Raw genomic sequence first — 21566 nt, 5'->3', positions numbered from 1 at the left:
TGTAGCACACTTTATTCACTTACCAATTCCAAAAATACCTGCAAATGTTAGCTTTCCTCCTTGAAAAAGTGGAACATAATAATGGGCACAAATATTCTCTCGCATCTCCTCTGTAATGCACACACTAAGGCATTATCTATGAAGACCCCTGTGCTGGGTTAGATAGTCTCCCCCAAAATTCATGCCCAGGCACAATCTCAGAATGTGACCTTATTTAGATATAGGGTCTTTGCAGATGTAATCAAGTAAGTAAGAGGAAGTCATACTGGATTAGAGGAGGCCCTAATCCATCGGCCAGGGCCTTTATAACAAGGGCACAGGAGGCAGAGGCGGAGCTGCCAAGGAAGGCCAGGCGCTGCTGGGGACTGTCCGAAGCTGGGCAGCGTCAAGGAGCTGTATTTATGTATTTATAAATTTAAGACCCTGTTGTGAGGATAATGAGTCTGGGCAGATGGTTCACAATGAAATATGACCAGAAAATTTATGAACATGGTCAGCAGCATTTTTTGTCTCTAATTCCACTGAGTCACAATCTTAGAGGTATAAAGACAACACCTGGCATTTCTGGGAGCACCTCATGCACGACTATTAGGGGACTGCACCCTGTCACTTCCTAAGCAGCCACTCTCTGCCCACCCTATCCTCTCCCCAGAAGCTAAACAACTTTTCAAAGCAAGTAAAGCAGAGAAAAAAAATGTGGGGTAAAAATCATGACTTAAACTTCTCTAGTGATCAGTGAAAAAGAAGTGAGACCAGCTTCCTTTTGAACAGCTCTAATGGGCAATGATATTCCGCAGATGGTGATCCACTGAAAGTCTATTCAATTTCCAGCACAGACCTGCCAGTACCCTCACTTCACATCCCAGCCCACGGAAGCGACTTCTTCCTCTGACCCCCTCTACTCACGGCAGTCGGGTCCCCTGCAGCCCCTCTTCCAGGCTCCATCTTGAATACGCCTTCTGTCCTGTGCTCACTACCAGACTGTTAGATTTTCGCTGCCACTCATTTCGTTAAATTTCTCTTTTTGTTCCCTGAAGTACCTAGTAAAATATCTTATAATGGAAGACAACCAAAAACATCTTGAACATTCAGTTGCATAAAATTTTTTCTCTAGAACTTTCTACAAATAATTAATTGAGCAAAATCATCTTCTTCTTTAAGTTCATTGGGTGAGATACGAAAGAGTTTTTACACATCTCACTCCCGAGGTACTGAAATCTAATTTGGAAATCACACCATCTACCCTACAATACAATGTGTCCAAGCTATTTTAGAAACATCTCATATTTGTCTTCTTGAATTTCGCTTGTCACTCCGTGGAACTCTCAACTGAGAGGACAAGGGAGGAAGGCCAGTGAACCATTACTGGGTGTTTAAAAGATTAAAATTATTTCAGCAGAATGAACCAGCTGAAAACTGAACCTTTCCTATATCCTGGAATTTTCTTTTTTCTGTTTAAAGGGATTGGGGGCTTTTAAAAACCAATTTAAAAATCATTTATGGTTGAAATTACCAAAGCAATGGAACATAAAATGAATATTTAGAAGATGTTCCTAAAAGCATTAATAATGTAAACTTACCCAAAGCTCTAACACCCCTATGCTAGCGCTACGCCAGAAACAAGAAGTGCTGCCGTTGGCGGTGACCAGACGGGGTCTGTGCCTCGGCTCCCACCCTCCCTGAGCACCCAGCCTGCAAGACTTCCACTCTGCTTGCCTTGAGAGTGGAAACCAATCAATTTATAACATCAAAGGATTCAAACTCTGGAGCAACAGGGATCAATCTGCAATGCAAGGCAACTTTTGAAGTCAAGTGAAGCCTAAACAGCCTTTCCTTGGCACTGGCCTTTCTGACTTGCAGACCTAGGAACTCCAGTACAGAGAATGTCTGTGATAGACTCAATGACCCCAGTTCTTCGTCCCTCCCAAGAGCCTAGAATATAAATAAGAATTTCCCTATCCAGGAGCTCTAAACAATTATTGTATACAAGCCAGGCTTACTTTTTTATTTCCATAGGAGTACTGATGTAGCAGATCCCAAAGAACATGCATGTTCGTCATCCAGCCCCACCCATCCAACCAGCAAATAGACACCGTTTATGAGACTCTGGCTACGTGCTGTTGTAGGAGGAGGCTCGCACCCACACGTGGCAAAGACCCGGCTTCTGCTTTCGTGGAGCTCTACGTCCAAACAGAAACATTACAAACTTCTGAGAGAAATATGGTAACAGAGACTTGGAAACATTTCAGTGGGGTACAGAGAAAGGACTTTCAACAGCTCAGAGAGTCTAGAAAGATTTCCCAGAGCACATGACAAAATTGGAGTTAAATCTCAAGTGCTTACAGGAATGGAAAGATCCTCTAAAATAAAATTTCCATCTTTCAGATTCTCAAGATAACTACCACACACGTCCGGGTGAAGTAGCTAAAGCCTGATCCATTCAGCCTCTGGGGACCACACGCCCACATCTCAAGACAGTGGTACAGTACAAAAACACAAGGTGCTAAGATCTGAAGACCCTGGTCCAAATCCAGCACGGCCACTGGAGTATGAGAAAGTACCATGAACAAGATCTGCCACATGGTAGGCCCACAGAATTTCATTATGCCTTCCTCAATAATTGGTTATTTAATCCCACCTATTACAAGGCAACGTCATCAATTCTATTACAAAATAACATCTGTGTCCAAAATATAGGTGATTTATTATGAAGAGAGAAACAAAAATTTTAAAGATTTTATTTATTTATCTTTAGAGGGGAAGAGAAGGAGAGAAATATCAGTGTATGGTTGCCTCTGGTGTGTCCCCTGCTGGGAGCTGGCCTGCAACCCAGGCATGTGCCCTGACTGGGAATCAAACCTCGATCCTTTGGTTAGTAGGCCCGCGCCAATCTACTGAGCTACACCAGTCAGGGCAGAAATAAGTTTTTATATCCCACTTTTGCACTGATGATGATCACTAACAATAATAAGCACTCGTATTTACCAAGCTCCTGGTATATGCCAAGGTACTGTTCTGAAAGCTCTTTGAAGGTGCTCTCAATCCTCACAACAGGTCTAAGCCAAAACCCCACCACCACCCACTTTTACTGATGAGAAGCTCTGTGAGCTGCCCGCATGAAACAGCGCTGGGATTTGAACTCAGGAAGCCAACTCTGGAGTCCATGCTCTCAATAATAAGTCAGTTGAGAGCATCAGATCCCCTGCCATACCAGGTACATTTGGTTTTCTCTGCATATATCCTGCCATAATGTACGTATAATATAATGTACATTGTACTGTACTATACACTGTAATGTATAATGTAATGTATATGCACAATGAACATATCCTTTGTACATTGTATTTAGTAATGAAGCTCATTTGAAAATGGCTATTCCACAAAATGCACCCGGTTTCACACTCTGTATCTTCAATTTTGCTACGCCCCCAATTAAACCTACAAGGTACTGAAACCTGTACCCAGAGAGCACCGACGTATGTCTTTCAAAAGTTTTCATGAAGCCCACGTAAAACACCAGGTGATGCAGAGAGACCACTCACAATCTGAGCGGTCTGCATTTATCTGGGCCGTGCGCTGACTTGGGGCCCCCGAGGGGCCGGGGTCTCTGGCCAGACTCTAACGGGTTAAAAGTCCTCACTTTCAAGTTCCAGCCCTTTCTTTTAGAGACGGCCCTCTTTTGAACTTTTTGAAACTCCTATGAAACCCAGTAACTTCATAGATGCTTTCCTGCTTTAGAATCACCTCTTGTTTTCTCAGAGCACAGACTACTTAGGAGGGAAAGAGGAGCAACATAATGGGCTCATAGGATTGTGCAAAAAAAGGTGCTAAGATGCTGGAGGGGGCAAATCTGAAAGAAAGGGAAATAGAAAGTGCTGAGTCTTTGAGTTAGTCTGCTCGGTTTATTTCATAAATAGCACTCGAATTGGGAAAGGATGCTCTAAAGTACAAATGAGTCTGTTCTGTTCTTACAGGCTCCCACAGCGTAGCCTAGACTCTGAAGGTGACTCCGTCATCATGATTTAGTCATGAAGCACACACCATGGTAATGTGTGTTAGCTTAAAACCCAGTGAATAAGCAAACATATATACTTTTTAAATATGAACTAATCATGCTGCAGGCTAATATCTTACAAAACATTTGCTTTCATTTTTTCTTTCCTTCCAACAGTTTGTGTTTATTCTATATAGACATGGATGTACTACGTAAAATACGAGGTCCAGCACAAATAACGCCCCTCTGTTAGTACAAAATCAGAAGCGTATAATTCTGTAACATAACAATACCACACTCAAGTATATCATATGACGCTTTAGGTGAAATGTTCAAATTAAAACTGAATTATTATACCCATGTTACTACCCTACCAACCATACTCAAGCAGGCGTTACTTCTGCCAGACCCTGTATGTATAAGAAACACTAATTTGGCTACTAGAAGTGAAACATATGATGTTTAATTTAAACTGATTGTGATCATTGTAAATACTGATGTTACGCTTCACTGGGAAGATGAAACCAAAAGGAATAATGATCTGAATGGTCGCTTGTTTCATTTTACTCTCTAATTTATATAGTGGTCACCACCTGACACTCTGAAGTGTGATCCTAAGGTACGAGTTCACCACTGGCTCTCAGGAAATTCCAGAAGAATTCCCAGATATTACTCGTGTTAATATTTTGAGACACTGCAGCGTGCTGGAATGGGCGCAGAGACCCCAAAGGGGTCATTCTGAAGGACAGCCCAGGTCTGACTTCCAGTACGTTTTTTCAAAAACCCAATCTCGCTGCTTCAGAGTCACAGCAACAATATATTCTTCCCAGCCTGTTTATGTGATTCAGAATGTCTGCTCTTACCCACCCACCAAGGGCCCTCCCCACAGTGTCACCCCTGCTTTAAAATTCAAAGGTCTCAACGCCAAGATAGGAAAATGACCGTGTCCTCTGAACATGTCAAAAAATTCTAATCCAGTTCACATCACGTGTCAAGTAACGAGTTCTGTGGAGACGCCCACAGAACGGCCACGAGCACCCAGAGCAAAGGAGCAGCGGGCAGAGGGACCCGGATGGCGTCCTGCGCAGCTGCGGCGGGTGGGGCGGGCTCCGCGCACTTGGCTTAGGCACCGAGCTCCCCACAGGCCCTTACCAACCCCAGAACGCAGAGAGCGAAGGGGCTACGGATGGAAGTAATCTAAATTTTAATAGTGAGAAAATGGTTGATTGTAAAAAATTTTAAACGTAAAATTTGAGAGAGCAGAATAATGAACCCTCAGGTACCCACCTTTAACAATTATTAGTTTATGGGCAATTTTGTTTCCTTTTTTAAATCACCACCACAATTATACTGGAGAAAATACTCAATATTATTTATATGAGTTTATATTATGTTATATATTACACTATTATATAAAGTAGTATATTAGTATATCTCTAAAAAGTAAGGACTCTTTAAAAATATCATCATCATAAAACTTGGGTAAATTTTAAAATTTATTATAAATGTGGATACATGCATAAAATGTTTCTCAAAGGAAGTTAAGAAAAAAAGGTGGTCAGCGCTGGGAAAAGGGACTGGAGTGAGGAGCAGGGGACACTTTACTGTTTATTAAATAACTCTCAGTAGAATTTAAAATTTAACCACAACAGAAAGCGCCCTGCCTGGAAGAGCAGGACGGGTTGGGAGGGGGATGTGTGAAAACAGGAGGGAGAGTTGGGAAGTGACTCAAGTTATTTATGTAGATTCAGACACTAACAGGTAATGGTGTCCATCGGCTATAGGATAAGGATTCTTCTAATGGGTAAAAAGTAATAGAGCTGTGAACTTCGTAACATTACAACACATAATTATGATTCCAGGAATGTGCAGGTCTAGACATTTACAAGCTGAAACCGACTCCGCGCAACCTCCCTACTGCCATACCCAGCTACAGCAGGCTGATGAAATCCATCATTTCAAGGGCTGCAATTTTAAAGGGCATTTCAAAAACACTTCCTTTTTTTAAAAAACTGTGCCCATCTCTTTTCCTTATCTGTAGTCCTTGTAGTTTCTCAGCTTTATAAGCTGGGAAAACATTTCCTTCCCTGGTGGTTCTATTTGCATCACACGCACAGAGCCACAGGACCCACTAGGGCAGTTGAGAGGTTATGCTACAGAAATAAGCCTTCGCGACTGCTGGTTTACTCCCAATTCAGAAATAGCAGTGCTCTCCCCATCTTTTACCTTCATGACCGGTATAATGCAGGACTGTGACAAACAGATTAAAAGTAGCTAACTTGGAGGACCCTGTTCATTCCTGTCACAATTTTGACTCCTCCGACAAATCCAAAGACGTTATAGATACAGACAGAAGTCCATCAGACTAGCTAAAATCCTGAACTTCCGAATATATTTTAGAAGAAACACCACTTTCTCATTTTCAGATATTACTTGAACAAGGCTAGCACAGTGCTACTCCCCAGTGAAGGTCAAAAGGAAAATGTCTTTCATAAATAGATGTTTAACCTTTCCATTAGCTTAAGCATAAATAAGTTCTGCTGCGAAATTTAAAATAGCTGGTTCTATGAATCAGCTCATCAATTATATCCTGACCCCAGCAACTGTATTTCTTTCATTATTTTGCTTAACAAAACACAGTATTTCTTGACAGTAGACAGAAACAGTGCACCTACACACTGGCAATATCCTTGCTGAATAGATGATGTTTTACTGTACCCACCACCAAGGACCTAATTGTTTTACAAAAATGCTTCCCAGAAAAAACAACTTTTGCTGGAACCAAAATGAAATTGTTAAACGATCTTACAATATGTTCCACCTTTTAACCCCAATTTTACCCCAAAAGATCATGTTCTTCTCCGCTACAAATAGATTTTGAGGGTCAGTCTAGAGATCAATTCCATCAATAATGGAAAACACCAAGAGAAAGTGTCACCTTATGACACCCTTCCCAGGGGTACCTGTCTCGTCCGGGGAGCTGGGTGAGGCGCTGTCGTGGGACAGTGTGGTCCAGCTGGACTCCTCATCGCTGGGCGCCAGGTTCTGGATCCGGTGCAGCGCACAGTCCGTCTTGGCCCCTGTTTTAGGATGATCCTTCTTGGTCTCCGGGCTGGACGACACTGTGGCTACTTGGCCGTCTTCAGGGCTGAACTGGGGCTTGTTTGGGTTCTGCAGCAGTACATCTCCGTTCCCAATGACGGTGGAGGCCTGGCCCGGGCCCAGCGGGGCCTTCTCTTCCGCAACCCGGTGCTGGCCACTCAAGTCCTGCTCTAGTTCTCTGGCTGAGGTTTCCAGGTCTGCATAGTAATTTAGGAAGCTCTTGGTTCGCCGGGGCTGGCAGGGTAAAATTTCACAGCCCGAGGAATCCTGTGGGTTGGGCTCTTTACCTTCTAACTTCTCAGAAGTTATGTTGATGACCGCAGTGGGGCTGGTGTTTTTGTTGGGGTCCTGCTGGCCCTGCTCCGCAGCCTTCCGGAGCTGGTTCTCCCCGTTCTTCACCAGCTTGATGTTGGCGGAGCCATTTCCCAGCAGGGGCTGTGCAGCTGGATCCGAGAGGCCCATGGCTGCCTGGATGTTAGTTAGTGCATATTTTTTCCTGCATTTTGGGGGCGTGCTGTTCTTGGCCTCTGTGTGCTTGATTTCAGCGTTCAACAGTTCATTGTGGGAGGAACGGAGGTTGAGGGTGTTTGGTGGGGTGGCCGGGCTGTTCCGATTCGTGACATCCGTGGTGCCGCTGCTGGCCATAAACACTGCCACAGTGTCTGCACCTGAGTCGGCTGGCAAGAGAGGAGACAGGTTGTCAGACACCTGACATGGTCAAACGGCTCGGCGTACAGAGTGAGCAAACATTTTTAAACAGGCGTTTGTGAGAATTAATGCTTCTGTTACATGTTACATACAGAACCCATTTTCCTCTTAATTGTTACCATTTGCTTCTATATTAAATAGGGACAAATAACAGGCTTAATGTGAATATCCAAAAGCCAATTTATAGAAAAGCTAAAATGTCTAAGGGTCCAACTTTTACTTAAAATTAAAAAGTATCTCTCTCTTGAATTTGGAAAGAAAGCATTTTCTTCTGGTGGCTTCATTTTCCACAACCTTGAAAGTTATTCCCTTTCTAATAAACATTTGCCACATTTCTATGCTGTTCTTCCCTCAGGCAATGAAAAAGTTGCCCCCAAATCCTTCTGGGCTCCAGCTTTCTGAATTAATCTGAAAGGTCACTTCAATGAGGCACCATACATCCAAGATAATTTTTCTCAACTGTGTTTAGAAATTGTGTTCTGAATGCCTAGAAAAATCACACCCCATCAGAGTGTTTTCCTAATGCCTTTGTAAACATTTTTGACTAGGGCTTAGTATCTGTGCAAAGAGAAATTTTGGAGAAATGCCTTAATTGCTCAAGAGCACACACACACACCACACAGAACTATTATTACTATAATATAGCAGTGAGCCTGAGACTAGAGACACGTCAGAGCCCCAGAGGAGTTCTGAATGCGTTCCGCTGAATTAAAATACAGACTCGGCTGTTTGCGGTCACCTGTGCCCTTGTAGAACTCGTAGGAAACTACCTGACAGTTGCATTTATCTCAAATATTGTTCACACTGTCCGTGATTTATTCCACGTGTCTCTTGCTAGGAAGAAAGAACGGTTTCTCAGACTAAACGGGAACAAGATTCATCAGCGAGAATTCCTGAGGTTTCACATCGCTCTGCCTGTAGAGGAATGACTTTTTTCTTATCTGATCCTTTGCCCTCCGCAGAGACCTCGGTGAGTTCTACACCAGCAGCGGGTGAGCCAAGGAACAGCTCCTGACATTCCTAAAATTGCACTGCGACAACTCCCTCATCCTCCCTCGGGCAGAACGGGGACCTCCACCGGGAGGAAGGCAAGAATGTTCCATGCAGGAGCTGAAAGGTATCTCCTTCTATCATCAAATGTGCAGGATGGGCTACTTTAGAAAAGAATCCCCCACTCATCCTGGAGTCTGTAAGCTTCTAGGAAACTAGGCATCTCTGCACAGTCTAGGGAGTGTCTGTTTTATAACAGAATGACCGTGCAGCCCACAGAGACAGTTAGGAGCTGTAATCCGAAGTGGTTAGAGCCTGGGTCCCATACTTCAGGACTATTATCTATAGGAATTCCTGCTTGCCCTGGCTGGTGTGACTCAGTGGGTTAGGCATCGTCCTACGAACCAAAGGGTCACCAGTTAAATTCCGGGTCAGAGCACATGCCTGGGTTGTGGGCCAGGTTCCAGTTGGGGGCATACAGGAGGCAACCAACGGATGTTTCTCTCCCTCTCTTTCTCTCTCCCTTCCCCCTCTCTAAAATTAAATAAATAAAAGCTAAAAAAAAAATCCTGCTTACCCAGCAGCCCACCTCAGCACTTGGGCTTCGTTTTACAGGAACAGAGGGTCTAGTGTATTTCTCCCTTCCGAACAATACTCTGAGACGAAATTAAAAATTTTAATAGTGTTTTGGCTACTACTACCATTTTATAGAAAACACATGCTTCCATTTACAATTCAACCTAACTCAAGCATAGCAATTGAGACGAGAAGAGCCCTCGAACCCACCAAGTTTTCCAGAGACACATATTCGTAACAGGCACAAGGGAAAATTATACTTAGACTCTTGGGTGGTTAGAGTGATGTTATTATGAAAAAGCTAGAAATCTAGCGGCTTTTTAAAAGGCATAGCAGAAAATCTCTGAGGCTACTTTATCATGGTAGGTCCTACATTCTAGCAATGTTATTAGGGAGAAATTTGTATTTACTTTGTTTATAACCATAAACATTTTCAGAAAGAACACCATCCACATTTCTAGGTGATTTAATATTTAAGTAGTGTTCATATCCTGGCTGTGACAGGCAGAAACTTTTAGCCGTGTTCTCATCAGCTGTTTAGATCTCATCATCCTTCCTATGCCCTTCCTTTGTAACCCCTGTGCTTGTAAGAAAACATGGGGGTAGGGGGAGGCTGGAACAACAGGACCGCCCTATACAAGACAGCTCTGTATACACTGTTTTTATAGATCGAGGCCTGAACACAATTAGAGTGTGTCTTAGATGTTAAATGCTGCTGTGATCTGAAAGCAAAATGAAGGTTCAGATCTAGAACTAAGGCTGCCAAGGTAAGCTTACGAAGTTAGAGCTGCCCCCAAGAATTAATATATCAGCTAGACAGTCATTTCAGCTCCAAAGGGTCATGGAGTAGATAAGGCTGGCGAAATCCTAGAGAGACCACAGCCGAGGGAGAAAGGCCACCGCGAGCGAGAGGCAGTGCCCCTGAACATAAGAGCACAGGACTCAGGGTCAGGGGGACAGGTGCAAGCCCTGTCTGGGACTCTCCCTAGCTGAGTGACCCAGGACACCAGACGTTCAGTGTCCTTGTCGGAGGGGAAAGCAGAAACACAAAAGAAGGACAGACCAAGAAGGAAGAATCCAGGTGACGGGAGGAGAGGGGACTACAGCAGGTGTGGAACTACAGGCCCTTCCCACGACAAGGGGCACTTCTTCACACAAGAAAGAAGGTGGGGGAATAAGGATGGGCACAGGCACGTATGTCACTGCTGTGACACGAAACCAAGGAAAAGTAAAACTGACAGCCACGATTTTCTCATGAAGATAAATAAAGTCTTCCCTGAGGGCAAGCAATCTTGGGAAATCTGCAGAGATGGACAAAGTTTAGAAATAGTCACAAGGAAAAAACACAGAGTTAGTGACACTCAAAAAATTTTTGAACTTTGATGCCATAAAAATAGACACATAGATAATGGAACAGAATACAGGGCACAGAAATAAACCTATATATATATATATATATATATATATATATCCAATTAATTTATCACAGAAGAGCCAAGAATACACAGTAGGGAAAGGACACCTCTTCAGTAGTGGTGTTGGGAAAAACAGACAGCCACAGGCAAAAAAAAAAAAAAAAATGTAATTGGACCACTCTCTTACACTATACACAAAAACTAACTCAAAATGGATTAAAGACTTGAAAGTAAAATCTGAATCCATCAAACTCCTCGAGGAAAACATAGCAGGTAAGGTTTTTAACACATCCTGGCAGTGATTTTTTAGGGGATTTGACACCAAAAGCAAAGGCAACAAAAACAAAATAAACAAATGGGACAAAATCAAACTAAAAAGGTTTTGCTCAGCAAAGGAAAGCATCAACAAAATGAACAGGCAGTCTACGGAGTGGAGGGAAAGAGGAAAGACAGCGTCTCCGAGCGGGGTGTATTCGGGGTGTTGGGTATAAACCCAAGGGCCTGACTTCAGCAGGGAAGTGGCTCTGCTCCTGGGTCTCTGGAAGGTGCAGAAGGCCCCTGGTTTTGCCATCACCTCCACATCTATTCATCATGCTGTTCTGAGTGTTACCTATGAAGACCCATTATCAGTTCAAGAGGATCGGTTCCTATTCCAGAGCCGGATATAAGTTCAGAGTTAAGAGTGTGGCGAGAACTCATATGAATGCTGCTGTTGCTCTCCTACACGATGAAGAAACATCTGTTACAGGCTGGCATGTACTTCTTCCTTTTTAGGTAAAAGCCCCAAAATTTCCCTTGAGGAATCAGCCTTCCTCCACGCTCATTCAACAGATATTTTTTTGTGTGTACTACCATGCAGTAGATACAATTCTCACTACCAAGGATACAGCAGTGAACAAAACTGACAAAATAGAAATACCTTCTCGCACAGATTAGGGATTCAGCCACTACGTTCGGGCAGAGATGACTCTGCCCCTGACTTCATGAAGCACGTGGCCCAGGCTCAGCCAATCAGAGCAACAAATCCCCACCGCTATGGCGACCAGCTCAAGGAAAAGCAAGCAACCCACATGAAGGCACTCCTTCCTAAGACTTTTGTCAGAATGACCAGAAGAGAAGTGCTCTCTTCTCTCTTCTTCTTGAACTGGAAGACAGAAGCTACAAGGAGTCGCCACGAAAAGACAACCTGCATCTTGCATAAGCAAGAACCTAACAAATGGGGAAGTACAGTCAGGAGACAGAGAAAGTCAGCAAGCTACAATGACATTGTTGGAATCACTGAAAACCAAAAAACATTTTTGGGGGGGCTTAAACCACTTAGAAATGTTTTTCTCCTTTGAGCAACAAAAGCAACAAAACTCTAACATACAGAGTTCTGTGTTTTCTTTTTGTTTTTTTTTTACAAAGCCTAAACAAAATTAGGTAGGCCAGGGTCATTTTAATTTCATGGCTAACCAAGCTTTCTTCACCCCAGAGTCAAAAAGATCTGAGCACTGAGCTGTGAGCCCATAACTCAGATGACACTGTCACGCAGCCCCGTGCTGGAGCCTGTAGTTAGACCTGCTCCCTTCTCCTTCTGAGACCACTCGTCCCCTGTCAAGGGGAAAAAATAGTCAGTCACGACAGGCAACTCCTCTCTTCAATAACCTGCTTCTCTTTTTCTGCTCCTGTGACATGCTTATAAAATTGGAAACTGACAAATGGGCCCAGGGTTGACAAATGGGCCCAGCGAAGCCCAGTGCTCGCCCCACTCTTAAATGAGACTTCACATTTTCTTCATTTTTATTTTTCTGCTATACAATTTTATCTCCACTGAGGCGTTAACAGCAAAACATCTGCCCTGAGGAATGTTACCTTTTGAACTAGACCTCAAAGTATTAAGGAAATGAAATAAACTCAAATTTTTTTTTTCTTTTAGGAAGGAGAGGCAAAATAAAGCTGGTTTCCTGAAATTACTCATGAAAGTAAACTCTCAATGTGACAAAAATGATAAGAACTTCTCTATAAACAAAAGATGCAAAGGTTATTAGGAGGCAGCTTGGGTCATTGGGTAGGAGAGGTCACAGGTTTAGTACCTTGGCAGTTTCTAAACCAGGAAAGCAACTTCACACAGCTAGTTCACAGGGCAACTTCCCAAGGCTCTTTAGATACTGGGACGGATTTCAAGAGCTAGTTCTAACCACCCAAGGGTTTCCTATTCTTCAGTCAACTTAATGGCCTCAGGGCTCACTCTGTTCAACTTTCCAAGTGCAACTGAGGTGCTTCAAGAAAGATGTACCAATTGCTTTAAGAAACTCAGACAGGGGCAGTTTGTTTAACTTATTAAACAAACCCCCAAAAGCTAAAAGTAGGGGCTTACAAGAAGGCATTACAGATGAGGAGAGAGGTTCAGGGAAGGATCTCCCACAAAAAGCAAAACAACAACACACCAAAAATGCTGAGCTAGGTCCTGAAAGATAGGTGGGAGTCCGCCAGCTGACAAGGAAGAGGAAGGCACTCCAAATGCGGGAAAATGTGGTAGATGTGGTGGCTGATCATTTGGAAACACAAATCACAATGTGTGCACTCAAATAAGAATTAAGACATTAGAGGCAATCATCTTGGAATGTGACGTGCATATCCCAAGGATATTTTCTCTGCTCCATTTCTAAGCTGTTTTCATCATTTAGAAGAGCCTCCATGTCTTCTGAAGATGAATTTATTTCTTTAACAGCTCTGGACTTTTATGGCCAACTCTGATGATTCTAGTAATGATCAAACCTGGGAACACTGGTTCAGGTGAAAAAAATATCAAATGAAGTGACACAGGTTTTCTTGAATAAGCTGACCTCAAGTCAATTCCAAAAGAGAAAAAAAAAAAAGAAACGATGAAAGAAGCCTTAACGTAGGCTAATCACTAGACTATGTCACAGCTACGACCTGTTCAGAAGAGACTCCTAGGTTGAATCTTGCAAGTTCAACAAGAATTTTTCAGGCAGATAGTGGTACTGATTCTGGTATGTGTGTTTTTTCAAAGACGCTCTGAGTTATGACGCGCCTGAAAGGCGGAAAGCGGGATTTGGGCATACCTGATCTCACGTATTGGTCCAGACTCTCCTTACTAGCTGCATTTCAATTTTCAAATAAAAATGGCTGGAATATGTCCACTGAAATAAGAATACTGCTTTCTGGTGAAATGTGTTACATTCTATACCAATGTACAATAGCAGTAGCTCTTTATTAAAAAATCATGCTGGAAAACAGTTTCATTGTTTTTTATACAACTACCAAGGAATGATGCAATTTGAGTACCAACTGTATCAGCATAACAAAATATAATGGCCAGAAGAAATTGCTACATGCCATTTGATTAATTCACCTCTGTTTAGAACAAAACACATCATTTTATATATTTGCCAGCATTGTTCCTAAAATGTTTCCATACTGAGTCTATTTTCCAAAGTAATAAAAAAATTTTAATGCTAAAGAATTCCTAAAGGGGTTTATTCTCAATACTTAAAATATATTTTTAAAAGGACATACATATTTGCCTTGATTTTCTGAAATTAATGTACCTGTTCAGATATGTATTTACAAAGAAAACCTCCCTGCCCCTGAATTTTCCCAGCATGAATTAGATGTCCTCTAAGACTCACCTAAGTCCCTAATTTTCCTCTGTGAATGTAGGTTCCTCTGTCATACTGGTTTTGGCTGACTTTTATGAAAAGGGTATTCCTATTTATTCCTATACTTCTGCTGCTGCACTTAGTATTTATTTTATTGTTTTACTTTAGTTCTCTGCTGATGTGAAATATGCAGTGTTATGTACAGCAAAAAAGAGGGTGGGCATACTTAGTGAGTTTAATTTAAAATTTAGGGACATTAATATCTACTGGTCCATGGTTAAAATCTATTTCTTTCAAAACTCAGAGTTTTCTGAGTGGCATGTGCCCTAACAAACACGGATCTGCCCAGATGCGCCTGCCATGTGGAAGTCCTATAGTGTGTTTAATACCAGATGTTACTGCCATCACTTTCCCCTTATTAAATTCCTGTGAGGCTAAGAGTTAAACCCCACACCTTCCTGTGTAGAGACCAGCATCCACCACGTCGCTAAGAAAGGAACATACAATAAAATTAAGGTGATTTTTCCTAGGGCCTGGAATTACTCAGCATTGGATCCGAGGAGAATACTGACTCGGGGAGGTCCATCCTAGGCAGACTCCACAGTGGGGTCCGGAGACTCATACCACCACCTCCTTTGCTCATATGTAACTGTTCACAGGCTATAATGGGCAATGCTAGATAGCAAAATTTGATAGCAATTATTACATGAATACAATTAAGTCCAATTGATTCTGCTATCTTATTTTAAAGATTCACTTTTTCTATTACATTAGTGAAAAACAATGAAAACCCACAACACGTTACTTTAGCAAATCGTAAGTTGAACATCAAAACAATCATCTATCACATTCATTTGTTAGTCTTACTATGCAACTGCTTCTCTGCATTGAAACATGTGAAAATATATCTGACCTGGAAGTACTTCTGACATGGATCACTGGATGTCAGCAATGGCGCCGGAAATGGGTTATAATTTGCAATCTGAAAAGAGGGATCATTTGAGAAATTAAAACCCCAAATAACAAAGCATACATATAAAGAGATAAGCATATCATTGAAAACCCTTCCAAAAGATGTTTTAAAATGTTAAATAAATTTTGACAGATACCATCCAAATTTTTGTTTGTTTATAGTTAGTTATACCACCTTTGACTAAAATTTGAATTCCTGCTTAGGGCCCTTTTCCCACAAACATTTGAGATTTTCTTTTTTTTTTTACATCCTAGGCTTAAGTTTATCTATATATTTACCTATCTACTTATCTATTATCTATCTAAAGTTTCCAGTGCTTTTTCTCATTAAAAACACACAATTCAGAAGCCAATAAGGAAAAAACTGTACATTTCACAGTATAAAAATCTAAACCTTCTGTTTAGGGGAAAAAATGGCTATAAACATAGAGAAGACAAAAAAACAACTAGAAAAAACCCACCAAAAATGACACAAAAGTGCTAATTTCCTTTGCATGCAAAGAACTCCTTGAAATTATTAAGAAAAGTATGAGTAAGCCCGTAAGGAAATGGCCAAAGGACAGGTACAAGTCCCAAGAGAAACACAACTGCCCAGTAAATATACAAAGAACTAACCTCACTTAAAACTTAAGAAAATGTGAAATCGGAAACTGGAAGTAGGACTTACTAAACCTTCCTGATAGGAGCAAAAGTGGAGAAACTCTTCAAAGGGCCATTTAGAAATATCTGAGCAAAGTAAAAGTGTATGACCCATTTCTCAGCAATTTCATTTCCAAGAATATACTTTATAGATAAACTCACACTGACTACATTTTTCTAAAAGCAAAATGTCCGCAACAACCTACCTGTTCTTCAGCAGACAGCTGGCTCATGAAACCACGCACATCTATGTATGAGTCCTGTGCCGCTATTCGGAACCATGAATCGGGCCTACATGAGCGGCTATGAGAGAGGCTTTCAGCCCTATCACTAAGCGGTGAATGGCATGCACAGCCCAGCATGACTGAGTCTGAGTGAAATCTTTAAAAGCAGGTGCATGTGCATATACACGCATCCATGCACATGTGTGCGTGCACACACTCTTCTATTACATACACCATTTCTTAAAGGAATAGCAAAGCACTACCTTATTTTGCCATGTATAACGTGCTCCCATGTATAATGCACATGCACGTTTTTGGCCCAAACTTTCAAGAAAAAAATATTTCATTTTAATTTTCTAATTCAAGTTTTAATTCATTTATATTTAAATACTTGGGGTTTTTTTGTATTATAAAGGAATCTTAGTCTTGGCATTTATTTTTCAACATATTATGATACAAGAAATTTTATGTAACAAATAATTATAAAACACAAGAACAGATAACAAGGCATTTCAGGTACTACCCATGTATAGTGAGCATCTTTATTTTTCCCTCAAAAATTCAGGCAAAAAAGTGTGCATCACACACGACAAAATATGGTAAATACAGTGGTAAACTGACAGTTTACTAACTTAGATGCATAATAAGGAAAACTGCAAAAACACATTGTTTTCGATGTATTGCTACCAGAAATGTCACTTAGAATGATAATCTGTTTTATTAATTCAAAGGCGGATACACAACGATTCCATTTTTATCGAGTACAAAAACAGGAAGAACTTATCTATGTCAGGATAATGGTTTACCCTGGAGGGCAAGAGAGTTGGAGAATGCAGGAGGGCAGCCTCCAGGAAGCTGTCATGGTCACCAACCGCTGCTTGGTCTGCATGTGAAAGCCCACCAAGCTGTACCCTCACGGCCCCATTTCTGTGTGCCTACTTCGCTTCCATGTTGGAATGTTGAAAGGAACAGTAAATGCAAGAGGTTTACTAGAGCACTATTCAAAAGCAGAGACTTCACATGGGGTGGGCAAAGTAGGTTGACAGTTGTGAGTCTGCAAAACAGAATTTCTATCTGCATATTATTATTTAATAATTATTGTATTATTTATTTGCATTATACCTGTAAATCTACTTTCACCCACCCCTGTATTTGCAAACACTAAATTCTAAGCTAACCTTTCCAAACTAGTCATCTTTAATGGGTATTACCTCTAACTTTATGATTCAGATAATGACCTGACAACCTTGGTTTACTAACTCTCAGTACATTTTTAATCATATTTTCACATATTGTGGGTAAGGCTCATTACTCTTCTATAATTAAAATGATGGGTTTATTTTTAACTGTCCTGAAACAGCAAGAGATGCTGCCTCTATCACCTCCCTGTTGCCCTGTGCCTTCCTCAGCTCCTTAAAACACTGTTTTCCTACCTTCTAGTTTTGCCTTCAGTGCACCTCAAAGTTATGCAGAGACAGATGTGAGGTGATGGGTATTTTTTAAAAATGAAGACCAATAAAGTAGAAGAAAGCTAGGAAAAGGCATACTTACAGGAGTATTTTGAAAACACCTGAACAAAACCTAAAAATCTGCATATTTTTTAGTATGCATATCATTAAAATAAAATATCCTCCCCCCCAACACAAAATTCCAACTACTATAAAGTTAAGAACCGGACAATCTGCTAGTCATGCCATATTTTAAATGGCCCTGTGATGTTATTATCTGACCAATATTATTCCAAACTCGCCATGGGCAAGGAATACTTTAATGAAGAAAACTCCTCCCCCAATCTCATGGGACTTATAGTCTAGTCTGGGACATGGCTATTAACCATGAAGTTACTCAAATCAGTGTGCAAATATGTATATTTTAGAAGAAAGTAACTCAGTTCAATGAAAACAATCTAACAAAGGAGCAGGTGAATTTTCCCTGAGAAAGCAAAATTTAAGTAAACCTGAGGACTAAATAGGGTGTAGCTAGCCAAGCACTGATTAAACCCCTACTATGTGTGAAGCACTCCCTGGCCCTGGGAATGAAATACCAATATGCAGAGCTATTTTTCCCTAGGCACTGGATTGCTGGATGAGTAAATCTAATGTAGTAAAACAGTTCCCAAAGACTCTGTGGTATGAACTAATTCTAATTCATTAATAACCCAAGAAAATACAAAAGCACTTAAGTGTGGTGTTAAGAATAATCTGCAGCTGTGCTGTCTGATATGGAAGCCACTAGGAGCAATGGGGAACTACAAACACTTAGGTGACTAGTGCAAACGAGGAAGTGAATTTTTAACTTTATTTGATTATAATTAACTTAAATTTACAAACTAATATTTGGGAAATATTCAAGTCAATGTGGAACTTCCTGGGTAGTGAATCTACTTTTCAACTATAAATTTTATGAAATCAATATACAGATCAAGTATTTCCAATGAATATTCCGTATCCGGGTTGACTGCTATAAGTATAAATGACATGCTGACTTTGGAGACTTTGCGTTAAAAAAAGTATCTCATTAATAATTTTAAAACATTGCTATATATTGAAATAATATTTTGGATCTGATGAGTTAAATAAACTATTGTTAAAATTAACTTAATTTCTTTTTTTTTTAAAGTGAATACTTGAAAATTTCAAATTACAGATGTGGTTCACATTATATCTCATTTGGAGAAGTGCTGATTTAGATAAGGAGGCAGATTCGGAAACTTTATCCTAATCCAAATATTGCCTACCTTTCCCATAAAAGCAAAGTCGGGCTAAAACGCTAGCTCAGCTGTGAAGCTAGAGAAGGTCTGTCAACATTCAGAGCAAGAGCCTTTCCTTCCTGAAAAATCACAGCCTGAGTTCAGAGACCCAGGAAGCAGGGTGGGCCACTATAAGCACCACAAGAAGAACACAGTCACAATGTTGAAACAAAGCTTAAAGCTACATAGGGGAAGCAATCTAGTGACAACAGTTTTCCCTTCCAGCAGTGTTTTTCTGTCCTATTCATGAAAATCCATATTTTAAACCATATTTTGCAGTGTATAATGTGTATTTTTTTGCCCAAATTTTTGAGGGAAAAATAAGGATGCTCATTATACATGGGTATAATGACTACATACTGTGGGTATAATAATCCTGTGTATAATGCATACAAAAATATGGGTGTACACCATACACGGCAGAATACGGTATATGCCTTGTGATAATACTACTGGTGCTCAATTAAAGTCCAATAGGACCACAGAGGGGCGGCCCCCAAGCAGAATTCATGGAAGAACTATTAAACAAACGAGTGATACATAAATTCAGTGCCTGCCTGTGGTTCACTTCAGTATAAGATGCCATCTACTTTTTTCCCAATTAGACATCAATATATAAACTTGAAATTATATACAAATATATTTATTCAACTTACTATATATGAGTCCAATCCTCAATGTCTTTATTTTTGTCAATATAATATGACCTGACCTAGAACGTTAAAGTAAATTATCTCACTATAATCATGCCCTTATGTATATAACATAAATTATATTAGTTTCAGGTGTGCAATATAATGGTTCACTATTTGCACTTATAGAAAATGATCACAATAAGTCCAGTTAACATCTGTCACCACAGTTACAAATTTTTTTAATCTTGTGATAAGAACTTTCTGTGTCCTTTGAAATGATGCCAAAGAGGGACAAAAGACTTAAACTTTCACTATACCTGTCTTCCCCAAATACAGTAAAAAAAGTCTAAAAAATTCTTCCCAATTTACCTTGCTCTCTGCTCTATCCATCCCTCCATGGACCCTTAGTACTTCACAGGGTCCACAACACCTGCTTTAGTATTTCACTCGACCACATCTAATCCCTCCCGACACCTCCCCCAGGTCTATCCTAGCTACGCATAAACACTGCTCCATTCGCCACCACTCCCTTATCCAACAGCCTCCAGAACAAAGTCCTTTCAGCCATTGTCAGTCTAATACCCAACTGATTCTAGAACCTCTCATTTACTCAAGTCCCTCATTACCTTCAAATAGCTACTACCTTCCTGAAAACTCAAACCCAGTGCAATCCCGACACACCCAACATGCTCTTACTCTAACAAGTATCTTTTAGCACCCCCTTTACTATCTTGAAGTGAAATTCATAAATAATATAACCTAGCAACACAACAAGTTCCAGAAAAGGAGAAATGAAAGGATACACTTCAATAAGCAAACCCTTGGGTCTAACAACACTACCAGCCACAGCGAATGAATAGGAACCAGCTTCTTGCATCTCTGGGTAAAATCACTGAGTGACAGCTATGAATGGGAAGGGACAGAGGCGTGTGTTGTGTTTCAACACAGACAACACGATCTGTGTCACTGCCAATGACATCAATTTCAAAATGCTGAGAAACTCTAAGAAAGCCCAAAAATATTAAATATAATTATCAACTAGAAGGAGTTTCTACTCCTAGAAGAGACAGTGTATATTGAAGCTGTAAAAAAACACTTTATGTTTAGAAATTCTAGGCTCAGATCATTATAAACACATTGTTCACCTACAAGAATTTTTGGCAGGGTGCTAGCAAGTTTTGCAAAGACCTTCATTGTCACACAAGATTGTCCTGGGTACTGGAAGACACCATCCCTTGTCTCCACTCCCAAAAATGCAAGTAATGAGTGCTCTCGATACCTCCAACCCCCAACTTTGAAAAGTCAAACTTCAGCCCAGAGTCATCTCTTCTCCTTAGCCTAGTCGACACTTAGGTCCGATGTAATCATGAACCAATACTTAATGTCCAAAGCGTGTCTTATTCATTCATAAATTATGGTGACTCTCAATCTGGCAGTTACTATGAGGATCAAATGAGACATGACAGGTGGCTGGCTTGCTCTACTTAGTGCCTGGCAGATTCCACACATTCAATAATGCTAACTGCTATCACTATTGTTACTGTTATTTTTTTCTTACACATAGGACCTGTCTTCTCAATGAGGCTGTAAGTGTTCTGAATAAAAGCAAAGTTTGTTGGAAACCTTTGCACATTCAGATTAAGTATTCAATAATCTTCAGTGGTCTACATCCTCTGTCTTTTCTCCCTGCCCTGTTCTGCCGTCCTGTAAAAATGTTTCACGGATAATAAACTGGGTCCAAGAATGGAGCTAAGAACTGCAATTATAATAAAAACTCCCTTTCTACTATTACTGAAATCACTGTAACCTGCCGAGCATGGAAAGGGGCTATCAAAAAACTATTGTCTTACCTTTGCTCTTGAACTACACAAGGTGGAATCACTGGATAAATACTTTTAAAGTAGGCATTGTATTCCAGGATTACACAGTCTCCTAATCCATACTGCTTCAATCTCAC

The 21566-nt window shown here is 40.8% G+C and overlaps 1 protein-coding gene across 7 annotated transcripts in view; it reads right to left on the bottom strand.

Moving 5' to 3' along the window:
• The window catches only part of APBB2 (amyloid beta precursor protein binding family B member 2), a 318379-nt gene that overhangs the window by 160954 nt on the left and 135859 nt on the right, over positions 1-21566 (bottom strand). For all 7 annotated transcript variants that reach the window (XM_053672308.1, XM_037138053.2, XM_037138057.2 and 4 more), the window contains 2 exons: positions 15304-15372; positions 6958-7773 (listed from right to left, as the gene is read on the bottom strand). In XM_053672308.1, the coding sequence (XP_053528283.1) occupies positions 6958-7773; positions 15304-15322 (835 nt within the window). In that variant the 5' untranslated portion in view covers positions 15323-15372. The remainder of the gene's footprint in view (positions 1-6957; positions 7774-15303; positions 15373-21566) is intronic.

Source organism: Artibeus jamaicensis, unplaced genomic scaffold (genome assembly GCF_021234435.1).
Source record: "Artibeus jamaicensis isolate MK-2021 breed Jamaican fruit bat unplaced genomic scaffold, CSHL_Jam_final contig_76, whole genome shotgun sequence".
NCBI lineage: Eukaryota > Metazoa > Chordata > Mammalia > Chiroptera > Phyllostomidae > Artibeus > Artibeus jamaicensis.
The sequence above is the reverse complement of the archived record's forward strand: the minus strand, read 5'-3'. Positions and strand labels throughout refer to the sequence as shown.